At 36.5% G+C, this 18,271-nt stretch overlaps 1 protein-coding gene and 2 non-coding genes across 4 annotated transcripts in view; 1 reads left to right on the forward strand and 2 right to left on the reverse strand.

Annotated features, from left to right (window-relative positions):
• Positions 1 to 1,016: 1,016 nt before the first annotated feature.
• trnaw-cca (transfer RNA tryptophan (anticodon CCA)) lies at positions 1,017 to 1,088 on the reverse strand. Its single transcript has one exon. It is a non-coding gene; the product is annotated as a tRNA-Trp (tRNA).
• Positions 1,089 to 2,321: 1,233 nt separating this feature from the next.
• On the reverse strand, positions 2,322 to 2,393 carry trnaw-cca (transfer RNA tryptophan (anticodon CCA)). Its single transcript has one exon. It is a non-coding gene; the product is annotated as a tRNA-Trp (tRNA).
• Positions 2,394 to 12,906: 10,513 nt separating this feature from the next.
• Positions 12,907 to 18,271, forward strand: part of mybpc2b (myosin binding protein Cb) — a 41,181-nt gene continuing 35,816 nt past the window's right edge. Inside the window, exon 1 of one of the 2 annotated variants that reach the window (XM_067435149.1) lies at positions 12,907 to 12,983. In XM_067435149.1, coding sequence (XP_067291250.1) covers positions 12,965 to 12,983 — 19 coding nt within the window. In that variant the 5' untranslated portion in view covers positions 12,907 to 12,964. The remainder of the gene's footprint in view (positions 12,984 to 18,271) is intronic. The other variant, XM_067435148.1, reaches the window with a different exon arrangement.

Consider the following 18,271-nt stretch of genomic DNA (forward strand, 5'->3'; position numbering starts at 1 on the left):
GATTAGACTTCAGATGCCACTTTATGATGATTAGATTACCATCAATAATAGCCATCCAGCCGGATCTCACGAAAATGCGTATAAATAGTACGAGTGTGCAATGTCGTGGAATGTATACACCAAAACTCATTTTGGCGTGCATATGATACGCTTGTTTTTCGTGTGCATATGATACGCACTTTATGGCGTATTATACATACGAACCCCCCACCCCACCACCCTAAACCTACCCAAGAGCGTGTCATACACACGCCATAAAGTGTGTATCATATGCACGCCAAAATGAGTTTTGGCGTATACATTCCACGACATTGCACACTCGTCCTTTTTAAACGCATCATGAACTTTCCATCATGTCATTCTTTGCTACTGCAGATAAAGTTTCATACAGTGTAAGTGTAAAACATTTTCTAAATTATATTTGCCATGCCCACCAGCAAAGACACACAAAAATATGATTTAATTTGGTTATACATTTCTGTGTGTTACTATATTTGTATGTTATAAGTGGTGTGGACCGGGTGTGTTAGAAAGTCCAGGGCTGCTTTACAAGTTATCTGCTTATTACATAATTACATAATCACTGTAATCATCCCATGCATGTAAACATGAGACTACGGCTGGCACTAAGATCCTAAGATGGATCTGTTGCAGAAGTATGATCGAGTTTGCAAGGGGAATATATATATATATATATATATATATATATATATATATATATATATATATATATATATATATATATATATATATATATATATATATATATATATGATCCATTTGTTGTCATTATATTTTCCTAGATTCCTAGATAAAATAAAATAAAGTCCAAATGGTGTGTGTGTGGGGGCTACTTATATTTCTTTGGTAATATATGATCAACTGACCATTCCTTTAATTATCTGACCCATACTAAAATATGTATTTCTCTGGAATTCAGAACGAGATATTAACTTTTCTACATGTATTGCACTATAAATATATTACATTTAGTTAAAGTGTAAAGAATAAACGTTTGACCCCGACGTGATTTGAACACGCAACCTTCTGATCTGGAGTCAGACGCGCTACCGTTGCGCCACGAGGTCTATGATGGCATTAAAATTAATTTCATTATAGTATTCTGCATTATGGTAGTTTATAAATACTGTCGAGTGTTAGGATGACGCGTCTACGGTCGGGACGCTGATTATGTTTAGGGTGATTCATCATAACTATAAGCTGACGCATTCATTATTGTGCTGCAGCGCCATCTGCTGATCTGACCCAGAAAATGTGATTATAGATGATAATTATTAAAATATTGACCAAAAAATATTTAGATATGCTCGATCTGTCATCAACTAATCTCAGAATTGCGCGGGGTTAGTTGTTACCTGGTTGTTACACACCTGGTTTAACACTTTCCACACATGCCAGCATGACCAAACTTGGTGTGCTTATGTCTACTGTAGCCTAGTTGCCATATCAACAATATTTAGCGCCAAAATAAAAAAAAAAATTTTTTTTTTGGAAGATATTACTAAACATTTATTTAACCATAGCAAAAGTGCATTTCTTACTTAAGTTTATTTTCTTCTCTGTTTTTGTATTTATTTAAAATAATATAAATCTGATATTATTTCAATCGTAATGCTGATCTAACAGCAAAAGACTCGTCAATGTTCAGAAGTCAATAGCTATTATCATGTTTTGAACTATACTGTGTATATAGCTGTGTTTTGAGTTGTGTTAGTTCTCAAACTCAATTTTATTTTATTTTTAATGATTAAAAATGCATTTTTTTTCTATTAAAAAAGTTTATAATTGTATTTTATTGACAAAATATTTTAGTTTGTCATGGATATATATATATATATATATATATATATATATATATATATATATATATATATATATATATATATATATATATATCTTTTTATTAAATAATTTAATATTTTAAACTGTCTTTTGGTCATGTTACAATGTACCCCACCGATGGGGCATGTTGTCACATTTCAGTTCCATTCTTTCAGGGTAAATGAAGAAACAAAAATATACACTGTAGTAATGAAACAAAACCACATAATTCTACTAGACATGTGGGAAATGAATGTGGGGAAAATAAATGCTCTAAACCCCAAGTGGATTTACGCACAGTGAAAAAGTCGAAAAGCGATTGGTTGTATAATTCTTATAGACTTGTTTTTTGTTTGTTTGCCAGAGAAAACGAGCCCAGTTGTTTGTGTAATACAAATATTTGGATAATTTTATTATCATTATAATGTGTGGTGGTCCTTTGTCAAGCTTTTAAGCTTTGAATGCGAAGAGTAAAGTTTTGACCCCGACGTGATTTGAACACGCAACCTTCTGATCTGGAGTCAGACGCGCTACCGTTGCGCCACGAGGTCCTGCGGTCACTGGCCGGATTTTCTGCTCACGACTGTAAACTCGTAACAATTTGTAATGTGTTTATTTTTTTTAATAAGAACTCAAATACTAATCAATGAGAGCGTACAAAGTTGGTCACATGATCCACAGGGGTCCATTTTGTGGACCTTTTTTCCTGTTTCACCACAAGTAGTATAGCATAGCTACATATTATCCAATGAAAAAAGAATTTCAATTTATTTCCGTCCAGTTAATCACCCACATAAATATGAGTCACCTGCCCTGGTAAGTAAAAGAGTATTTTCAAGAACTTTACGTTATATATCATCACATGTTTTAGAGTATATAACAAAAAACTGTGTTGCCTCATGGCAACACTGTACTATAATAAAATCGCATAAGGCCATACCTAGACACACTAGGATATAGCAGTTTTGTAAGGGAAAGAGTTAGATTAATCTAAATATATTTGCATGATTTTGTAATGCACTTATGAAAAAAGTAATTCACACTATAACTGCACATATTATGACTTTTTTGTAGCACTTATAAAATGTATACCACAACTGCCAGTTAGATGCTCAAAAGTGATTTCCAGCGAAGTAAAATGTGCATTTTGACCCTTTAATATTACTATACATGTGTGAAGGATTTTTTTTTATGCATAGTTGTGATTGGAGTCAATTGTTTTAGTAGTAATAACACAATGAAACATGCCAAATATGTGCGGACCTATTTTTTGTCCAGGCTGGCATACAAAGAAAGTATGAACAAAAACAAGAGTGGACCAATGAAATATTAATAACTGATTATGTTGGAGTAAATGCTGTAGCTGTAGTTAGCCTTTTTTGCCAAATAATTATGTCAGATACCATAAGTTTAGTGTTTTTTGTTCTTCCCTTATATTTTAAAATATATAGGCTAAATATAAAAACATTTTCCTCATATTTAAGCAAAAAACACATATCACTTTTAGCCATATACTGGAGATATACACTATATCTCTAGATTTTCTAAATAAATTCCAGAGGAGCAGTAATTTATCAATTTGCAACATAAATATTTTCATATTCATACAGCATGTTCAGAGTTTTATTTTGAAATAATAATGAACATAAAACAATTATGAAAGATTGGTAGAAAGCTCAGTTTGTTTTCATGCCAAGAGTTCAAAAGATAACATCCTTTACATTTTTTTAGGGAAAAAAAGGTCGGACATCTTTTTCAATATAAAGAAATTCTCCATTTGTGATGTGGTGGCGATGTTTATTAGAGGTTGAGTTCAAATCAAATACTGCCGAACTGACCATGCTACTTCTGATAATGACTACTTCATAAATTGTATGAAAGTTATGGAAATATTTGGTTCAGCTCACTCAAATCAAATGGAAATGGAGGAGCCCTGTGGTCAGTAATGGAGCTTGGATGTCATCTAGTGAAAAAGTTTGAGACTGCACCCAAACAAAATCTCACTGACCGCTCTTTTTTCTTCAGATATCAACCTAAAATTTGGAAAACAACTTTATTCTTGTAGTTTTAGAGTAAAATATGTTGTGTAAAATATATTTTTACATGTTACATTTTGTACATTTTCATAAGTGTTCTATGACATTTTTATTTTCCACTTTTATAATTGAATCCACTTCTGCAATAATCTGGCAAACGACTTCTTTAAAACAAGACCAACCATATTTTTCAAAGCATTCTTGAATTACAACCATTTAAGTTTGGATAGTGCATTTTCATGTCTATGATAAAGGGACAGTTAAGATTAATAAAATTAGAATAAAGAGTGAATATATGTAATTGTTTTCTATGCTGGACATATTTTAGCCACCACTGTACACTCTAAAAAATGCTGGGTTAAAAACCACCCAAGTTGGGTTGAAAATGGACAAACTCAGCGATTGGGTTGTTTTAGCCCAGAGGTTGTGTGAAATGTTTGCTTAAAACAACCCGATTGTCCATTTAGAGTGTATGGCATGCAATGACTTAACAACTGATCTTCAAAACATGCAGCAACATCAAGACACTTTTATGAGGATTTGGGGCTTCCCAAAGTGCCGTTGATGTAACTCATGTTCACATTATTGCTCCAGACTTTAAATTGAGGAGACGTGTGTTTGTATACTGTCAGAAAAAAAGGTACAGTTCTGTCACTGGGGCGGTACCCTAAGGTACAAAAGTGAAAAGGTACATCTTTGTACCTTACTCACCACTAAATGGTACATATTAGTACCTTAAAAGGTACATATCAGTACTTTAAGAGTGCAATTTAGTACCTTAAAGGTACATAGCAGAACCTTATCTGTTTTGTACCTTAGGGTACCGCCCCAGTGACAGAAATGTACCCTTTTTTCTGACAGTGTATACTGTATATATATATATATATATATATATATAAGGATTCCACAGCACCAATACTATTTTGTGATAATTTAGCACATTTTGCATTATAATCTTTTTAATTAAAAATTAAAAAGCAATTTTTAAAAACTCCATTTAAATATTAAAGTCCGACTCCTAATTAAATGATTTGATTATAATTACATTACATGATTGGTGTCATGCTGCTGTGACTTCACCTTTGCAGCCTCACTATGATTCAGTGGCTGATGGCGGCCATTTTGTGTTGCCATTACTGTAGTCCTTAATTTGCAACACAGTCAGTCAGCAACTCAGCACTTAAGAACAGGTGTTCCCTGCTGTTTTTCATGTCCATGGGTTTAAAAAAAACCTGAAGAACTCATATTATACCCCTCAAATGCGGGGATTTTTACCGGGGATAATTGATCACACTGTAAAATATATATAAAAAGATTTATATCATGACCAACAATTTTGCCACTAAAGTTTTTTTTTTTTTTTTTTTTTTTTTTTTTTTTTTTTTACATTTTTGTGACCTTTTAACATAATATCAGTGAAGAGCAGGAAGAATGTATTAAAGTAAAAACAAGGTAAAACACAGAATGATTGTAATATAATGCATAAAATGCTGCTGATGAATCTAAAAGAAAATATTCAAAACATGTTTAAAATATAACTTCAACTATGAAAATATTTATTGAATACAATACATAATTTGTGGTGGAAATGAGGGTTAAAAATGTTTATATTATGATTCTAAAATATTTTATACACACAATCTTGTTTTTGATAAACTCTGACTTTCTAAAACATTTTTAAAAAATATTGTTGTGGATAATGGTTAAAATAAATGATATAAACAATATACAGAGTCGGTCAAATAATGGTGTACAGTAAACTCCACCTGACTGGCCCAACGTATGAATCCAACAATGGACTTCTGTGTGTATGTCTTTTTCTGGCGCTTCGTGAAAAATCATTTTAATCTATTAAAATGTGAAGATCTAATTCTAAATCTGACTCCATTAATAATTTAATCTGATCTGATCGAAGGATTAGTTGTGATTTAATTCAGATCGTTGATTTCCTTAGTGATTCTCAAATCTTCGTTCATCAAGGGACCGCTATCGCTCCGAGACTGAATGCTCGTGAAATGAATTACATACACAAACCGACTGGTTCTGATATTAGTCAGAGGATTGCGGCATGAATATTTTACCTTTAAGTGGTTGCACCTGCTCACTCAGCAAAAAGCGTTATTTTAATAATAGTCATGCAAGCTGCAACATGCTAATACAGGGCTAGACAGAAATCGTATTATCTCATAATGCTGTGGCCCATGCTCCAGTCATTGAGTCCTCAGTTTGATCTATCCTGGAAACAAATCTGTGGAAATAAAGGCCTCCGCATTGATCCATACTAGAAGAACCAATCAAAGTTATTTAAGCCAGGCAAAACATCAAAATAAAGGAATTAAAAGAAAATAATACTGATCAGCATACAATATAACCCAATTACAAATGAACATAAAATAGTTTCAAAGAGTCATCATTTACCTGGCAATAGAGACACACAAAAGCCCCTTTCACACTGCGATTCCGGCAAATACACGGATAATGCGACCCAGCATTTGTTCCCGAGCCGCTAGATTTGGCCCATTCACACTGCCAGCGAAATACCGTAATATGTACCGTAATATCGTAACGGTCCCGGAACAAGTTGACACGTGACATCCTGATGTGACGTATAACGGCGAGCGATCTCAGCTTCAGCGCGGATAGTAAGGAGCTCCGTGGTCTCGACTTGTGTCCAGTTTGCACTCATTTCTGCTCGTTTAATTTTAGTTTATATTGTATACGAACACTCTCAGCGTTTAAAACACCGACGAGCTCTTCTGGCACTGCAGGGTTGTGTTATTGAAAAAACAAGCTCTAGGAGTCGCACGATAACTAGCTACGTACACGTTGCGGCATTAGTTTCAGCTTTTGTTCACACAGCGCTCGTCCCGGGTCGAAAACCGCAATGTTACTAGGTCCCCGACCCGGGTTCAATTCGGTAATCAATGTCGGGACGTGGCTGCTTTCACACAGAAGGCGACCCGGCAATGCTCCGGGAATATTGCGGGTCCGACGTGCAGTGGGAAAGGGGCTTAAGAGTGATGTAAGTTCTGAATACAGATGCTTCCTTGAGTGGTTTGCCAATTCCCCTTAAATACTCAACTAGAACAAAGAAAAATAAACATTTAGCGCCCAAATATTTATGCAGCTTTTGGTTTTTTTCCCGTGCCCAAATGGTCACACCTATCCTTGGGGCCGGAGAGCAAATGTCTTTATGAGCATCTCCCCACACCGGAGGAACAATCCCAGTTGTCTTTCTTCTGATGTGAGAATGAAACCTGTTTACCAATCACACTAAAAGTATTTCTATTGTCCATACAGAAACCGCTTGTGGCAGTATCTGCGAGATTGGCATGTTTGTGTGGCCCTGAGACAGAGGGCGAGAGGGTCAGAATAGGATTGGGCCAGGTGGAGTCTTGTTTTCTCTTGTACTCAGAGGAGTGAAGTTTTATTGACTTATTGCAGCTTTTATCTCTTGAGTTTGTTCTCAGGTGAAATCCATTCTTACAGTAATATTTCTATTTCTTTCAAAATGAAGGACATTTTAATGAATGCTTCCTAATTGCATGTTGGTTATTCATGTGAATAAGCATAATAATCATAGGCCACGTATTGCAACTAAATATGACTATTGCTCATATCCACATGGTGTGTACAGCCCGACTGAACAACAGTGATGTCATTATACGCATGAGACACATACTTTAGATTGTCTCTCTTCTCCAGCCCTGCAGTCCCAGGTCAACGTGTACTGATCCTTCTGTCCACACCAGATATGGGATGAGAACTCTATTAATAAAATCATCATGAGGTTGGGAATATGAGTTGAGTTTCAAACTCACAGGGGATTAATGAACAGCAATAAGCGAAATAGTTAAAGATCAGCTCATAAGAATCTGAAGCACGTATCTTCATCCCTAAAGCCAAGGTTCCCATGTCGTCCGACTCCAGTGGTGTTCTGTCTGAACAATGGAAGATGGAGAATTGTCTGGAAATCAAAATATACACAGATCATGCATAATATTATGATCACCTTCCTAATATGCCCAAAGCATCACACTGCACTATCTATCAAAAGTGCTCCAAGGAAGGAACAGTGGAGAACCGGCAACAGGGCCATGGGCGGCCAGGGCTCATTGATGCACGTGGGGAGCGAAGACTGGCCCGTGTGGTCTGAATGTTGGGTATGGGACTGCATAGCCGCAGACCAGTCAGGGTGCCCATGCTGACCCGTGACAGTTGACCAAAACTGTGAGCATCAGAACTGGAGCATGGAGCAATGGAAGAAGGTGGCCTGGTCTGATGAATCATATTTTCTTTTACATCACTTGTATGGAACACATGGCCCCAGGATGCACTATTGGAAGAAGGCGAGCCGGCGGAGGCAGTGTGATGCTTTGGGCAATGTTCTGCTGGGAAACCTTGGGTCCTCCATCCATGTGGATGTTACTTTGACACGCTCCACCTACCTAAGCATTGCTGAGACCATGTTCAGCCTTGGAAATGATATTCTGGTGTCTGTGGCTCTTCCAGCAGGATAATGCTCCTGACACAAAGCACAAATGCTTCAGGAATGGTTTGAGGAGCACAACGACGAGTTTGAGACGTTGACTTGGCCTCCAGATTCCCCAGATCTCAATCCAATCGAGCATCTGTGGGATGAGCTGAACAAACAAGTCTGATCCATGGAGGCCCCACCTCACAACTTACAGGACTTACAAGACACAGCACACCAAAAATGTGTTATGCATAAATCACAAAGTCCTTTCATGGGATAGATATTTTCTGTGTATGCATTATTGTTCATTACTGACAGGCAGTATAATAGCCCTTATCCTGTGTTTTAGGTTAATGTTAGTATATATTTTTAAGAAGATAATATTGATGATTGTGACAGCAGTGCCTCAGAAAAGAAGATCGAAAAAAGAAAGGAAGAAGTTGAAGATCAAGGAGGATAGAAACAGTGAGGGCAGAGGTGAAGAACATAAGTCATAAATTGTTGTGGAAGTGAAGCATTTTGGTACATTATCCTAAAAGTGTCAGCTACACTGAAAAAGAAGAGTCTTATCGATTTTTCACTAATCATTGATTTGGAAGATTTTCATTAATGTTTTTTTTAAAACTCTTATGTCAAGACACGGTTCCACTAGTATTTTCCAGTTGCGTCAAAATTTGAGTCAGGTTTTGATATTTCCACATGTGAGTACCAAATGAAACACAGTAGCACACGATGAAAGGAGATAATAACGCTTTTTTACTGTTTCGCTGCCAGCTTTTTTTTTCTTATTTCTTTAAAGGTCCCGTTCTTCGCGATCCCATCTTTCAAACTTTAGTTAGTGTGTAATGTTGCTGTTAGAGCATAAATAATACCTGTAAAATTATAAAGCTCAAAGTTCAATACCAAGTGAGATATTTTATTTAACAGAAGTTCCCTTTCAAAGCCTACAGCAAACGGCCGGTTTGGACTACACCGCTGCACTTCCTGCTGTAATGACGTCACTAGAGCCATTTGTTGACTAACCCTCCGCCCACAAGAACACGCAAAATAGGGGGCGTGGTCTCGTTGCTCTCCCACGTGGAGAAGAGCTGCATTCAGCTTGCATCTCCCCATTATGGTAAGAGGCGGGACCTTTCCGGGCAAAGTGCGCTAAGCTGCTGTCCAATCACAACACGGGAAGCGCTGGCCCAATCAGAACTCGTTACGTGTTTCTGAAGGAGGGACTTAATAGAACAAGGAAATCATCAGGCCGTTTTTAGGACAGGAAACAGCGCTGTACAGATAAGTAAATTGTGTGAAAAATACTGTGTTTTTTTTACACCCGAAACATGAACTCATGTTATATTGCACACTGTCAACATAATCAAGGCTTCAAAAACACACGAAAAATGGGACCTTTAAGTTGCCAGCCACTGCCAGCATTTTTGATAATTTTTACAAAACTTTATAGCCCCCCATAATATTTTGTTGTATGAATATTTGAACATGAAATGTATTAAAAGAAAGAACAGAGCCCGTTTTATTTTAGCGTCATGTATTCTTTTTACAACAGCGTTTGAATGTGTGTAATTTTAATAAAAAGGAGAAAGAGGATCTATTATAATATTATCGCCCCATAATCTGCACGTTTCCTCCTTTAGCATAGTTTGCACCCTCAGCCAGTTGTACACTGTCCGCCATTTTCTCTGCGCTCCAGCAGTCAACAATGCCTTGTAAGCAATGCAGGTGCATTGCCTGAAAGAGGAACAATTCACACAGGTTTTATTAAAAAGTTAAAGCTCAAGGATAAATCAGTACCAACTCTTCGTGATCCAGCTTATAGTGTCTGCAGCGACACTGGTCACGGCAGTAATGTAAGGGCAAGCACAAACTTTATTACAGTTCATCAGGGCTGTTTTATGGATATACATTTTACCAGTTACCCTGAAAAGGCATACGGTCTGTATATATTTGTTTACTGTTAATTGTAAGGAGTGTTTTTGTGTAATTTGCTGTGTATGTTGATGATAATGCAAGGGAGAGAGAGTTTCTGGATAAGGTTTTAATGCACACTTTAATGTTTTATTCAGCTTTTATTGATCTTTTGTGTGAAGTACCATAAACTTCATAAAACTCATCAGTTAAGTTTTGGCCGCTTAAACAGGCTTGTACTAATAGTGGATAAAAGCAAGATGATAACAATTTATAAACTATACCTGTTCTTTCTCCATGCATCAGATATTCTAGTACTGACCGTTTCTGACATTTTTAGAGCGTGAGATTGTTCGGTTTTGTTGTTGGGGCATGATAGAGATTGTAGTGGCTTTGAGCATGAGCTCTTGAAGCTCCGCCCTCTTCTTGAAAGAGAATTTGTATTTAAAGGGAAACACACAAAAAACCGCACCTACAAAAAGGGGCAATTTTAATTCGCTATAAAAAATATCTGTAGGTTTTTTTGACACACACTGTGGGGACATCAGAGACTCATTTTACACCTTGTAAATGGGGCATCCAATGTCCCCGTTAAATGTCCTAATTGAACTAAGGCCTAATCTTGGCTTAATCTAAGAACTTTTTACTACATTTCAGATTGTGAAAATGCATTTGAATGTGTGTGAAGTTTCAGACAATATTCTAAAAATATAAGGTCAACAGACAGATGTAGAAAACAAATCTTGGGAAAAAAATTTAGCCTGTAAAATTTAAAATAAATTTTTTCTAGCTGTGATTTCATAATTAGTACCATAGAGCAGTGGTCGGCAACTGGCGGCCCGCGGGCCAAAAGTGGCCGGCCAGCGATAATATCTGACCCGCGGCGCTGCCGCATCTGGCGGATTGTTTTGATAGCGGCTGGTTCTGAAATATATCTGTTAGTGTAACGGAGTCGAGCTAATGAGAACTGTGCAGGTAAACTCCCGTTATTTCAAGAGACGATCACTTCGTCTAGTGGCCAGTGGAAAATTACACAGCATTTAGCCTCATCGTCAGAGCGTCAGACTACCGTGCAGAAAAAAACAGAGTTCAAGCCTCGCTCAGAGCGGGCAGTGCGAATTTATATCAACATTCAATCAGTTTTGTCTAGTGATTTTGCCTTCAAAAAATACAGCAACGTTTTAGCAGCAATGTTTTATTTTGGGTTAAATTCAGAGCTTTCAATTTGAAAAGTTCTGAAAGACATTCAAGAGTCTGTGGAATAGATCGCTTGACACGCCTCTAAAAGTGTCATGTCTGGTATGATGACAAAACGAACAGTGAAATATTGAAACGTTTGATTATATCGCGGGGCGTCAGCACCAAAATGTGAACAATAACAACTCAAATTCAGCTTCCTTTTTATCAAAACATATTGACAACAACCAGCAAAAAAGGTGCCATGCTTTGTCTCGTGGTGCCGTCTGATTCTTTGTGACAACTTTGTTGCAGATTAGACACACCAGCTTTGCATTCACAAAACCAGGTAGGATGCATGCAGTCTTCCCATTCTTGTTTGTATGCCCTGTTTTCGCTGTTAACTTTCCTCTTTAGACTCTTGATAGTGCTATCTTCAATGTTAATGTAATCGTTTAGCCTACCTCCAAAACGCAAACGATTGCAAAAAAATGCAGTTTACTACGTGAGGATGCCAAGGAATAATTCTGAGCGTAAAAGTATGTTACGTGACGTCAAATAAGTATTACAATAGGTTCCATGTGTAACAAGCAAATTAAAATAAATTTATAATTCAATGGAAAGTGGAAATAATAAAACATCGTTCGTTAAGAGCAATCAAACATGCCAATAATGGGTCAAATCCTCTTTTATGTTTTGAGTTATTTTTATTTATTTATTAAATTATCCCTTGACTATATTCTGGCCCGCCATCTAGTGGCAAATTTTTTTTTTTTTGGCCGTGGCCAAATATACTTGACAACCCCTGCCATAAAGGGTTACAGACAGAATAAACAAACAACAAATGAAAAGTAAAGCGACAGCCCCTAACAGACGGCTGCCACATATAAACATAATTAAACACAACATAAATGTCCCAAGTCGTCGCCTCCCCTTTTATACTCCCGGAGCTCCTCCGTTTGACTTGAGACCGGTGTGACTCGCTCCATTCTCACGGCTCTTGGCCCCACCCTGCTTGCCGGTACTTTTTACAATATATTATATGAATATTATTTTGAAATAATACTTTATACATCACAAAAAAATCACCACAGAAAATGCAAAAAATGCAGATTCAATTAAAGTCTGATGGATTGAAATGGAGAAATGTTGTGGTGTGCTTGTGAAAAGTGGTGTTGAAAGATGGTATTCTCTTTAGCTGGTGTAAAACTCTCTGTAAAATAACAACACCTTAACACGTCTGTCATTAAACACTCGTGCCCAGTCCCTCATCTCTGTATTTCTCCCTCTCCATCCCTCCAAACTTTGTTCCTGGTCTTGGAGAATCCAAATGGGGTTTCAAGTGTCAGTCCTTCTCCCTTTTCTCCCCCTGGTTTCTCCCTCCTTCCCACTCTCTCCTTCCTTGGTGGGTAATTTGAGTTCCCTGAACGCTTTGAATAACAGAGGGACTGTGAAATAAAAAGCAAAAAAAAGTGACACTAGCTGTCAGTCGAAGGAAGACAAGCAAGACGCAGCCTCAACCATGCCTGAGCCCACAGAAGGTATCTCTGCTTTCCCTTCATTCTTAATCAGTCTCTTTTTTGGGCTTTTTAGTATTTATGCAACTTCTGCTGCTTATTTAGTAGTAGTATTAGTAACTAGTACGTTTAGTAGAACCAGCATTGCTGGTGTTGTTAACAGAAATACTTTACAAAACTTTGGCACAATTGTGCCAATCAGCACAGCAATATTTACTGTCAAGTTTTGCATGTATTTTGTGGTTATATTATTGTTTCTTTATCAGATGATATTGTCAGATCAGATATATGAGTCAAACTTTAATTTTGTTTTCAACAAAACAGATTTTTGCTGTTTTCGAACTGTTAGATTGATCAATTAAATCTTTTTTCTTTGATGTAGACAGATATATTGTAATATGGCATGTATTGTGCCGTTTTATTTTCCTCCTTGTCATTGCTTCTAATATTTATTCCACAATAATTCCATGCACCTTTAGTTTGAAAGCTTTAAATGTCTCAATCATGTGCTTGGAGCACCTCAAATTAATAGTATAAGCAAAGAAAGATGATGAAAACTGTAGGGGGAGGAGGAAAGGTCGTTCATGAATGAAGAAGGGTTCAGTGTGAAGAGAAAGAGTGGAGCAGATGTGTCAGGGCAGAGAGATAAAGTTGCACCGATGGTAAAATTAAAACCTTCCAGACCAGAGCTGGCATATGAAAGCTGGAACACACACACACACACACTTTACAGAGAATATTGGAGTTACATTTTACAAGAAAATATTATTTAAATCTTTCGACTTATTTTATTTTCAGTTTTATGGATGAAGTGTCACTATATCACAATATTATTGGTATTATTATTAGACCTATGCATGACGTCATAACTTTAATCTGCTTGGCATGCATTCATTAAATTGATGGATGGATGGATGGATGGATGGATTGACGATAGATAGTTAGATAGATAGATAGATAGATAGATAGATAGATAGATAGATAGATAGATAGATAGATAGACGGGCAGATAGACGGACAGATAGACGGACAGATAGACGGGCAGATAGACGGACAGATAGACGGGCAGATAGACAGACAGATAGATGGACAGATAGATGGACAGATAGACAGATATATGTCTGTAGTCTATATCCATCAACAGTTCATAAACCTGAGGCGGAGCACGTAAATCCATATGCTCTGTCAGACGTATACAGTTATCTAATCTCTTCCTCATGTCATAGTAGTTTATCTTTTTAAACTATCCTGCTAGCGATCCTGTAAGACGAGTAACCGCCTGATAGTGTGAACGGCACTGAGAAGAACGTATCCGCTGCTCATCTCCAGATCTTAGCACAATTCCACACTGACCAACGGCTTACCAATGTCCCATACCACGAGCCTGATAATGTCTTCATCTACTTTAAAAAGTTCATTTACACTCGGAAAATATTTAGACTTAACATTCTGATTTATACAGTTTAAAATATACAAACTTAATTCACTTGTGATGCATATCGGTCAGTCATACATAAATTAATGCACTCAACAACAGCAAGAAGGTGGCATATATTATTGTTAGCTATTTGCTTTGATTTCATTGAAATGCATTTATTCAGATTGCTTAGAATCAGTTCATTGTGGAACTTAAATATATACGGCTAGCTGTGAGACTAGATATCAAAACAAACTGGATTTATTGATGATAAATAGTGTACTAGTGTATTTAAAACACATCCAGTTGATCAGCAATATTCCAGAAACCTGACCCGTTTCATTCATGCATGACTTGTTAAATCGGTGTAATCCAAAAGAACGGAAATTAAACGAGAAATGAGAAAAAGGCAACACCTAATTTAAGACGAGAGGAATCCGAAACCTCGAGCCACATCGGTGGAGACACGATTTGATTTGGAGCTATAGCCTAGTGTATAAGTCCCCGCTGGGATCCAATTAACAGTTCGGATATTAATAAAAGAGTGACCCTCAAGACCTTTCCCAAAGCCACATGACAGACCGTGTATCATATGACACAAAACCTAAACAGAATTAGATGAACGTTTTCAGTATCTAGAATTGTTGGCCTTTTTGACACTCCAGAGTAAGATATAAATATCCCACGATGACCTCTGCCTTTTCTATTTTCATCTCATCATCCGGTCTGTAAATCACACTTTATTTAATCATCAATTGTGCAACAAACGAGGCAAAAAGATGATTTTAATATAATGCGATTTGAACAATAGAATACCACGGCGTCCCCCGGACCCTTTCACTCCCGTTTCTCCGCAACCTCGCCCCACCTTTTCAATGAACGCCTCTCCGCTCAGGCCGTAAATCCGTTCAGCAGCCTGTCAGAAGTGTTGATTTACACACCGGCGCGCACTTTTAAGGGTTCTTCCAGATGCTGTTGTCCGATATGGTAATGCCACAGAACCCCAGGGGAGAGACGAGCTCTAAAAATACCATCATGCTGATAATCGCCACTTCAGTTTCGCTTCAGTTTTATAGTGTGAAAGAACACACTGAGAGCCGATTTAACAGCGTTTGCCATCATCAAATGCAACGGTATTGCTGAGTCTTCTATTTAAAGCTGGCATGAACAGCTTCTCTTAAAACAGTCGCATGAGATGAAGACCTAATTTATAGCTCATTTGTTTTAAATGGAGCCAACTTAAGATCTTATGTCATGTTCACTCACTCCCCTCACTGCTCATGGAATAAATGAATCATGGCTCTCACTGGAAAGGCAATGTTTGCTTTTGTGCCTCGCTGTATTCAACAGTTTAGGGTGGATTAGAAAGAAGTCTCTTCATGCTCTCACAGAGGCTGCATTTATTTGTTCAAAGATACAGTGATCTTGTGAAATATTGAAACTGTTTTCTGTGCAAATATTTTAATGTAATTTATTCCTGTGATGTCAAAGCTGAATTTATCATCATTACTCCAGTCTTCAGTGTCACATGATCCTTCACTAATCATTCTAATATGATGATTTTCTGATTACTGTCAATGTGCTGTTTCATATTTTTGTGGAAACATTTTTTGATTAATAGAAAGTTTAGAAGAACGGCATTTATTTGACATAGAAACCTTTTGTAATATTATAAATGTCTTACTGTCACTGTTAATCAATTTAATGCATCCTTGCTGAATAAAATATCTTTCTGTAACCCGAAGACGAATGCCATAACAATCAAAACACAAACCCCTAAATCCAGTGCAGATGTAAAATAATACCTAATATATTATTAAAATATAATCTAAAGTGGTTTAGAAGTCTGAGAGCACTAGTAAAAATGCTAATATTTTGCATTCTAGTTTAATACCAAACACTGACATTACACACACACATTTTCGCTGGTGTAAAACTGACAATGCCATTTTAGGTTGCTAATTTTAAAGTGTTCATAACACTCAGAGTTTCTCATGTTAATCTTGAGTATTGATAGAGTTGTTATTCATATCCCCAAGAGCCTTTAGTTTGATCATATTTAAAAAAAAAAATAGATACGCAGATTCTTTTACGAAAAACAGCTGAGCTCATGCACTGTAAAAAAATTTGGTTGTTTTTTGTTGGTTTAACTTTAAAAAGTAAGTAACCTGATTGCCTTAAAATTTTGAGTTTATTAAAATTAAAAATTTGAGTTGATACAATGAAGGAAATTTGTTTAATAAATAGAAACTCAAAATATTATTGTATCTGAACCACATAAAAAATTTGATAAATCATGAAAATAGCACTATTTGGCATGTTTCACTGCGTCATCAGAAATAAAACACACACAATTATATGCTTACACAATCTTTTAATAATATTTTAATAAAGGTTGTCGAATCTCAAAAAATGTTCATTGTATTAACTCAAAATTTAAATTTTAATGAACTCAAAATTTTAAGGGAACCAGGTAACTTTTTTTCGAAATAATTTTTTACAGTGTGGAGGCGTGCAGTGGGAGGAGCTAAACAGTCACACACACACACACACACACATACACACATACACACACACAAAATAAATTATGATATTATCCCTGGATAATAGGGGTGTAACGATTCGTTTACATAACAATGATTCGATTCGACTGAAACAAATCAGTCACACTGTTTAAAATTTTTGGCTAAAAAGTTACTGAATCGATTTCAAGTCACTGAATCGTTTCGGATCGTATCGTTCTAAATAAACCAATATTGTCCTTACATCGTATCGACAACCTCAAATCGTGATACGAATCGAATCGTTGTTAAAACTAATCGTTACACCTGATCGTTACAATTAACTCTTTAGCAGAGTAAATAAGTCAGAATGCATGAAGGAGCATTAGAACCCACCACCCCACCACCACCACCACCAAGATATAAATCAACAAAATGCAAATCAAATCTTGACGTTAGCTAGAAACCTTAGAACAGTTTGCATTTGCCAACAATGTAAAACTGAGATACTGTATCTTTTCAGTTATTTATTATGACCCTGCAGCTGCCAGAACATTATATTACCAACGACAGCTCAGAAGTCCTTTAGCATAAAGATGCACCTCATAAGCATTTTATATCATGCCAGGTCTACTGAACAGAAACTTGTAATTGACAGCTGTGAAAATAATAAAATGCATATAATAGTCCAAGGTTATGCTAGCAAAATCAATATGATGATAAACTTTATAAGAAAAAGGAATATATAAATTCTGATTTTAATGAACCCAGCTAACAAAAATATGTAACATGAACACTTTGCTAACGTTTCCATTAAGTTATGGAAACATTATTTCTGGATATCGCTGTTCTCTGTATTCTATTTGAAATTTATGGTACATGGAGACATTGGCATATTTAATTTGATCATTTTGCAAGCATTATGGGAATGTTCTCGAAATGTTCACTGTGACATTTAAAAAAAAAAACGTTAGATTAACTTTTAGGAAAATAACATTTCATTAAAGCTACACTGTGTGATATTTTCCCCCATCTAGCGGTGTAAAGGTATATGACCATCCAGTGAATAATAGTTTCTGTTCCTCTCAATTCTGATTTCGTTTTAACTCCTACGGTGGCTGATTCAGTCCAAGATTAACACGGCAATCCCCCTCTTCACATTCGACACGGTGCCATCGAGTGTTAAAACGCGAAAGGGGAATCTTGAATTTGCGGGTATGTCCCTCTTTGGCTACTGTACTTTCAAGATGGAGGGGCAACATGGCGACCGGCATTCGAACCCCTCACCCGTATGTATTTTCAATGGCATATTATAAACTTACGAGAATACTTTATTACTTGAAAGAAGTAAATAGACATTAATGAGCACATATATTTTTGAAAGAACGAAGTGT

Source organism: Pseudorasbora parva, chromosome 24 (genome assembly GCF_024679245.1).
Source record: "Pseudorasbora parva isolate DD20220531a chromosome 24, ASM2467924v1, whole genome shotgun sequence".
Classification (NCBI taxonomy): domain Eukaryota; kingdom Metazoa; phylum Chordata; class Actinopteri; order Cypriniformes; family Gobionidae; genus Pseudorasbora; species Pseudorasbora parva.